Source organism: Lacerta agilis, chromosome 14 (assembly GCF_009819535.1).
Source record: "Lacerta agilis isolate rLacAgi1 chromosome 14, rLacAgi1.pri, whole genome shotgun sequence".
Classification (NCBI taxonomy): domain Eukaryota; kingdom Metazoa; phylum Chordata; class Lepidosauria; order Squamata; family Lacertidae; genus Lacerta; species Lacerta agilis.
Window position 1 is genome coordinate 33,964,316 of NC_046325.1, and position 7,891 is coordinate 33,972,206.

The 7,891-nt window shown below is 45.7% G+C and overlaps 1 protein-coding gene across 1 annotated transcript; it reads right to left on the bottom strand.

Moving 5' to 3' along the window:
• Positions 1 to 2,037: 2,037 nt before the first annotated feature.
• Positions 2,038 to 7,584, bottom strand: LOC117057949 (goannatyrotoxin-Vere1-like). Its single transcript, XM_033168790.1, has 4 exons — positions 7,557 to 7,584; positions 5,389 to 5,576; positions 3,865 to 3,960; positions 2,038 to 2,062 (listed from the first exon to the last, which is right to left on the bottom strand). The coding sequence occupies exons 2-4, from the start codon at positions 5,574 to 5,576 to the stop codon at positions 2,038 to 2,040; spliced, it is 309 nt and encodes a 102-aa protein (XP_033024681.1). The 5' UTR covers positions 7,557 to 7,584.
• Between the last annotated feature and the right edge of the window lie 307 nt (positions 7,585 to 7,891).

The following is a 7,891-nucleotide window of genomic DNA, read 5'->3' on the forward strand; positions in this document are numbered from 1 at the left end:
CATTGCTGTAAACCGTCTTGAACTTTTAAAAAAATATATAGCAGCGGGCCCTTTTAAAAGATAAATCAAGTTAATAAATCCATAAAGGTACAGCGACTCTCAATAAGGGGAGTTCAGGGGAGGGGGAGAAACCATCATATTTTTCAAGCATATCATTTTCTCCTTTTTGTGTATTACATTAATGGTGCTCCCTTTTAATCACTATTTTATAAAGTGCTAACTCTATATATTTAACTGAGTTTCTTATATTTTGATCAGGGGTCGGCAACATAAGGCCCATGGGCCACAAGCGACCCATGGGGGTCATTTACCCGGCCCATGGACACCTGCCGCCAGTTCAGAGACCCTCCCCCGCCCACTCAGTCGACTCCTGTGCGCCGCGATAAACCGGCTCGGAGCAGAACAGGGACTGCCTTCCACGACACTAGCCGGCTTCCCATTGGCTGCAAGAAGCTCCTGCAGCCAATGGGAAGCTGTGCATGCCTCCTCCGTGCCAGAAGGAGCGCCGGAAATAATGTTTGCACATGCATGTGCATGTGCACACTCCGGCCCACCGCAGCGTCTGCGGGACCATGAACCGACCCAAGCCACAAAAACCTTGGTGACCCCTGATTTTGATGATGTCGCTGTTTTCCATGATTTGCTGGTTGGTGCATGTGTTTTTATATCTTACATGATACTCTAAGCCACCTTTTGGCAAAGGTTTGGTTATAACCATTTGACATAAATTGGATTGCGGTTTTCTTTTTGTTTTTTGTGGTAGAGCTGTGTAGGCCACCTTGGGAGCCAATCTTGACTTAGGGCTTCTGCATACATCCATTTCCCCGGCTGCTTCCCCCTGAGGAAACTTGATATTTAGTGCTGAAGTGGAACAAACACCAATCAGGACCATTTCCCTCCAACCCACCCCCTCCGTGTAGCTGCGGGTGCTGGCAAACCACGCTATGCCACTGGGAAAGGTGACAGATTTTAATATTTAAAGGGGTGTGGGGAAGTATAGAGGGGACCATTGCTCAGGCCATACATGAAGGACAGAACCCGGCCTACCCAGTCACCAGAATGAGATGTCAGAATAGATGGTTCGTTCTACTTCAGACGGTAAGCAGGGGAATGGTGTTTTTTAATGCTCTCCTCCATCGGAAGTTTCTCTGGACATAGAAAACGGGCACAGAAAGCAAAGGGTAGAACCGGAGCCTTTCTCTGCAGCAGAGAAAGGGTTCTCCTTGGAGGACATTTTGGCATGACAAGGACTTGAAAAATAGTATCCCACATCTTCAGTTGGAGGTGGTACGGTCCACACTTCTACCTCAAAATTCTACCACTTCAACTTCCTGCATTTGTTGAGCGTTGGCCTTGCCTTACACTTACGTTTCCAAGTGAAGTTTGGAGCAACACTGACATGGATTACTCCAGGCTTTCAGCTCCAAGAACTGTGGGCAGTATTGGGTGCTCTCCCAGGTTTCTGTTTCCCAGTTGGAATAACCTAGAACATTTGGAGTATTGCTGTAGCAGTTTCTGTACCCCAGCACCCAAAAAACTGTCCCGCTTCAGTTGGTTGGGAACAAAGGGAGGAATGCAATAAGCTTCTCCATCAAACTTGCGTTTTATTCTTGAGACAAACAGAAATAATTTAAAAATTCATACATTTACTCACACATACTCCTATTCACACCCGCACACATGATGTACAGGACAACCCAGAGTAGACATAATGAGGGCTTGCAATGGGGGGGTGGGTCTTGCAACCTTTGTGCCCCCAGCAACAAAGCATTCTTCTGGCAACCCCTGTTGGCTTGTAGGAAGAAAGAGGCCTGGCTCATTGCAATGTTGTTGTCTTGCGGAGGGGGGGGTGCAGTGAGAGTTTCTTTCCCAAGCCTCTTCAGTATTGGATGGAGAAAGTTGAGGTGGGGGAATGGACGGGCTCTCTTTAAATCATCACAGTTTAATTGGTTTTTAGAAATGCAAAATGAACACAACGATTTGCCTGTTTAAAAAGAAGCAGCAGATGGAACGCCGGCCGAGGAGCCATCGAAATCGTTACCAAATGTTGGAGTCCTCGAACCTGCAAAAAAGGAAGAAATGGTGGCTGTGAAAGTATTAGGACTATGAATGCAACTGAAAGAGAGGTGAAGATCGCTCCAGAGTCCGAGACATGGGGAGTCCAAAAAAATTGTAAAAATTTGGCATAATTGGAATTGTTTTAATTGGGAATTGTATAATTAATTTGGATTGTAATTTGATTGGTAATTGGAGATTTGTATTGGAAAATCAATAAATATGATTTATTTTTTTTAAAGGAAGAAATGGTTGTGAATGCAGGGAATTGGAGGAAGAAGCTCAAGTACAATTCGCTGCAGCTCCCTGTCCCAAAGGCCAATACCATCTACCTGCAGAACCCAGAGCATTGGTGTACCAAGCATGCACAAACTTTTTTTAAAAAATGGTTTATTAGAATGTATATATTTTACATATACCTTTTATTTTATTTTATTTTATTTTATTTTATTTTATTGCATTGCATTGCATTGCATTGCATTGCATTGCATTGCATTGCATTGCATTATCAGCTGGATAGCTCTGTTGGATAGAGTGTGGTACTGATAACGCCAAGGTTGTAGGTTCGATCCCTGTAAGGTACATCTGCATATCCCTGCATTGCAGGAGGTTGGACTAGATGACCCTGAGGGTTCCTTCCAACTCTATGCTTCCATTATTTGCTTGAGCATATGGGCTAGGATAAGCTAGGATAAGCTCTAGATCTCAACAAATGTCATAAAATAGGGATGATGCCATGCTAGATACCATGATGCCATGCTTAGAGTGAATCATGAAAGGCCCTGGATCTTTATTACATGATTCCTGGGATTCTTCTATGTGTTTGCCGTTTAGCTTGGAAAAGGGTTAGATACGTGCAGAAAGCTGCTTCCCCATTGCTGGGTAATCTTGGAGTTCTAGGTCTAGAATGCATTGCTCCTGGAGCAGACAAGGTGGTTTCCAATCTCTTGAGAATCACTTTTCTTTCTATATATGAGGCACTTGGGATCAGGGGCGTAGCAAGGGGGCGGGGGGGCAGTCCGCCCCAGGTTCCATAATGGAGGGGTGAGAAATTATCAAGGAACATTTTTTTAAAAAAAAAAAAATTTAATGCCTGCTCCAAAGGTCTTGTCTTACTATACTAGGGATTATATAGCTATATTTGAAATTTCATGCATATTGGTTAATATCTTGACCCTCCTCCACCAAAATAGCTGTTCACTTGGCTGTTTTCCTATGTCATGAAGGCTGAAATTTCAGTTCAGAGAACACTTACTGTTCCCAACCCTAACCCTGTAGAAAGCCATCTAATTAGACTTTAATTTGATTTTGAGATGTTTTTAGGAGGTAATTTAATTATTGTTTGATTTTATACCAATGTTATGTATCTGATGTTAGCCACCCTGAGCCTGACTTTGGCTGGGGAGGGTGGGATATAAATAAAAGTTTATTATTATTATTATTATTACTTGTTATTATTCCTTCGTAAGAAAATATGAAATAACGTAAAACCATTTTTGCAGTGGGGGATCAATGGGGGGTTGACAAGAAATTTTCCGCACCGTGTACCACCTGAACTTCACATGCCAGGGGGGTGACAAAAAATGTTTGCCCCCGTGTACCAATTTACCTTGCTACACCCCTGCTTGGGATGCTCTTCCCCATCCCAGTAGACGACACAGAAAACACAATGTGTCTCCAAGCCTAGAGCTTGCCCTTCCCTTTAGCAAGGTTGTGGGGGTTAGAAAGAATTGGCTCCAGGTCAGAAACAGGCAGATTCTGGGTAGGTTTGCTGCAAAAATGATTGCACCCTGCACTGTTAGGACTTACCTTGACCGGTCATCATGGCTAGCTCCACTGTTGCTGCTGCTGTCTCCAAAAATAAGCTCTGACATCAATGTCTCTGGGCTGGACCTCTTGCCAAACCTTCAGTTGGGAGAGGAATAACAGTTAATGCCATCCTATTTGTTCCCTTGGAGACAGAAAGGGGGATTTTTACTCCTCTCCTCCCCACCCTACCTCTGACTTCCACAGCCATAAGGCAGCCCCCCCCCCTTCTTGTTATTTAATGACAGCTGACATGCATGACAAGGAATTTAACACTAGCACACACACACACACACACACACACACACTGATGCACATTTTATTCACGCACGGCCGCTGGAAAATAATTTAAAAATTCAGTTCAAACCCAGAAATTGTGGGAGAGAGCTGGGGAGTCCTTGTGGCAGGTGAGGAGTCTTTCCCCAGAGCCTGAAGAGGACATCAGTGAGGGTAGAGAAGAGACCAGTGGGGCTTTTTTTAGGCTGCCCAGCCTCGTCGCCCCATAGCTGATGTGCGGGGTATCGCAGCAGCAGCAGCAGCAACAACAGCTTTCCCTTGTGTCTTCCAGCCTCCTGCCAACCCCAGAGCTTCGGTTCTAGCTGTGGATGTTTTTGAATGCAGTATTTTTTTGGTCTGCATTTAATCGGGACATTTTAGGTTTGTGTTGGTCTGGTGCACGTAAGGTCTTTCATTCTGTGGTTGTGTGATTTGTTCTTATATTGTATTGTGGTGGCCATTGGCAATAAACAATAAAAAAAACTATTGAATCAATTTGAGGGAGAACGGCCGAGAGAACGTTTAAAAGGTGTTTAGAGAATGTCCCCCACTTTATGCAATTTCACTGATGCCCAGAACATAACCCCTGCATAAGTGAAGGGACGCCTGTAGGGTAAAAAAAAAAAAAAAAAGGTAAAGGACCCCTGGGGTTGTGGTGCTCATCTTGCTTCAGGCCTCGCAAGGGAGCCAGCATTTGTCAACAGACCGCTTTCCGGGTCATGCAGCCAGCATGACTAAACCGCTTCTGGCACAACTGAATGCCTTGACGGAAACCAGAATGCACAGAAACACCACTTACCTTCCCGCCACAGCGGTGCCTATTTATCTACTTGTGTGATTTCAAACTGCTAGGTTGGCATGAGCTGGGACAGAGCAACGGGAGCTCACCCCATCGCGGGGATTCGAACCGCCGACCTTCCGATCAGCAAGCCCAAGAGGCTCAGTGGTTTAGATCACAGCGCCAACCATGTCCCTTAAACACCTGTACTGCCTCGGCCACTAACCTTGCTCTGACTCAGGCACTCACCCACATAGGGAGTCGCTTCCACTGCTGCCTTTGCCTGGGGGGTGTTAAATAAATGTGCTCAGGCTGGAAGAAGGCTGCGTCTTTCTCTCCCTTCCTTTGGAGCCCTGCGCATAACACTCATTCCCCACCAACATTCAGCAGGCAGGAGTGTGCCTTTGTGTAGACAGGGCTCACAGACACCACTCCAGAGGCCATCACCGCCCCACTTTCAAAGCAACACACACCTTGGCCTTGTCACCAGGTTAAGGTAGTGTCGGAGAGCTGACAAGTATCTGGCCATTTCTTCAGCGGAGGCATCTTCTCCAGGGTGCTCTGGCTGTTGAGGGTAGGCCTCTACCAAGGTTCCCAGGCAGAACAAGATGCACAGAGTCACAGCGATCGTGAGAGGCCAGGACTTCAGGGAGGCCACCATCTAGCAGAAAAGAGACAAGAATGCACAGAGTCCAAAAATCAGCCTAAGCTAACCGAGTGTTGCCAGGTTTGCACCACAAAAGCACCTGGCGCTTCCAGTCCCTCGTGGAAGAGCCTGTTTTACATTAGCTGTCTTACACGTCTTCAACTTGTCAAGATCTGGCGTACTAAGCATCAGGCTTACCTAAACTGCCTGGAAAGCAGCTGTTCTGTGTGGTCATAAGCACCTCATGTTGCAGAGGCATGCCCCAGAACATCATGTTTACAGATATGCCCTCTCTCTCCATTCAGAACACTTTTGCCCAATCCTGAGGCTCAACATAGATAGCAATTAGGGTTTCTGTTTCTTGAAGCATCTGCTACTAATTCTCAGGAAGCAGATAGAAAGCAAGCGGAACAGGAGGATATGAACGGTAGAATCTGAAGGATTCACTTGGGTAATGAAGAAGTATCTGAAGAAGTGTGCATGCACACGAAAGCTCACACCAAGAACAAACTTAGTTGGTCTCTAAGGTGCTACTGGAATGGATTTTTTTTATTATTTTTTTTATTTTGACTATGGCAGACCAACACGGCTACCTACCTGTAGTTGGATAATGAAGAGAAAGTGTTGGGTCAATATGGGAGTACGAATGAAAGGTCTGTCGATTTCAGTTCTCCTGAGTTTCTCATTTCTCAGTTTATCTTAATCTTAAATACAGTTCCCCATGTTTCTGCAGCATTTTTTTAAAAAAAAAAACCTTCATAAAAATTCTTCAGATTTTAGTGCAAATGACGCCTTAAAAACATATTTGGGTAAGCAGTTTTGATAAATGTACACATTTGCAAGTAATTTCTCTTAATGTAATGCATTTACATATTTTATTTCTGCAAATATGTTCATTTTCCTGCACATTTTTACCTAATGCATCCATTTTTGCAAACACTCTTTGGTTCTGGAACTGCATCGCAAAATTCAGAAGAGCGTGGATTTGGAAGGGTGGCTGTGTTTTGAGTCTCACATTGTTTCGGAAAGTGTGGATTTGATCAATTCGGCTTGACGTACAAACTTAATTGACCTTCTCCCCCGTCCTGCATGGGAGAGAGTTCAAATCACACATGGCCATAAGCTTATTGGAGATTTACCTATCCAGGCAATAGCTCCTTCTTCAATGTAGTGGAGACAAGTATACTTCCCCACTGCAAACCCTCTCCACACTGGACTTTTAAGCAACCTTAAAACAAGGATGAGGAACCTGTGACCCTCCTGATATTGATGGACTGCATCTCCCACCACCCCTGACAATAAGCCGTGCTGGTTGAGGCTGATGGTAATGGTACTCCAATTATATTCCTCCTCCCTCTTTTGGCCTCCTCCCCCTTGCAGTTTCACTCCCCAAGACCCTCTCCCCTAAGCCAGGATCAGTTCCAATATCCAAGAAGAAGAAGAGTTTGGATTTGATATCCCACTTTTCACTACCCGAAGGAGTCTCAAAGCGGCTCACATTCTCCTTTCCCTTCCTCCCCCACAATAAACACTCTGTGAGGTGAGTGGGGCTGAGAGACTTCAAAGAAGTGTGACTAGCCCAAGGTCACCCAGCAGCTGCATGTGGAGGAGTGGAGACACGAACCCGGTTCCCCAGATTACGAGTCTACCGCTCTTAACCACTACACCACACTGGCTCTCCACTGGTTGAAAATGGCTGGAAAGAGGGGCTTCAGGGAGTTAAGGAGAAGAAGGACGAGGAGAGGGTCTACACTCCTCAGCTGCTTTTAAAATCAGATCTCCTCCCATTCACAACTAAATGTGGAACCAGCTGCCCCAAAACACACAGAGTATCCTATGTTTGGCAACCGCAAACAACCCCCAGATTTTAGAAATGAAGTCGTGTTTCAGCCGGCCTCTTATTCCCTACTCCCCACAACTTTCTTTTCCTCCTGAAAAGAAGTGCAACAGATTGAAGCACAACTGCTTTCCTGCCTCTCTGTCCCAGATACTCACTGTCAAAAGGAGGTAGAAACAGGTGCAAAAGCTGAATGCCGAGGGGTGCAGAGTTCAAGTCACTTCTCGCCTCTGCTAGCAGCTCTCTCTCTCGGCCAAGGGTTTATATCCTTGGTAGGTAGGTAAACTAAGGCGGGGGAGGCTCCTCCCTCCCTCCCCTCCCTCCTCGCCCATCTTTTGTTGATCGATGCAATTCTGTATCAGGCACCTTGATTACTCTGCGAGGAAGCTGCACCCGGTAAAGGTGGGGGGAGCAGGAAGGAGAACCGGTTGAACCCGGGCAGGGTGAGGGGATTTATAGACACAGTGACTGTGTTCCTGAGCCAAGCTCTTTG

Coding starts and splice junctions, on each gene's coding strand:
- LOC117057949 (XM_033168790.1), bottom strand. CDS start 5,576: ATGGTGGCCTCCCTGAAGTCCTGGCCTCTCACGATCGCTGTGACTCTG. Junction 3,961..5,388: donor AACCTGGTGACAAGGCCAAG/GTGTGTGTTGCT, acceptor TCCCAACTGAAG/GTTTGGCAAGAGGTCCAGCC. Junction 2,063..3,864: donor AGCCATGATGACCGGTCAAG/GTAAGTCCTAAC, acceptor CCTTTTTTGCAG/GTTCGAGGACTCCAACATTT.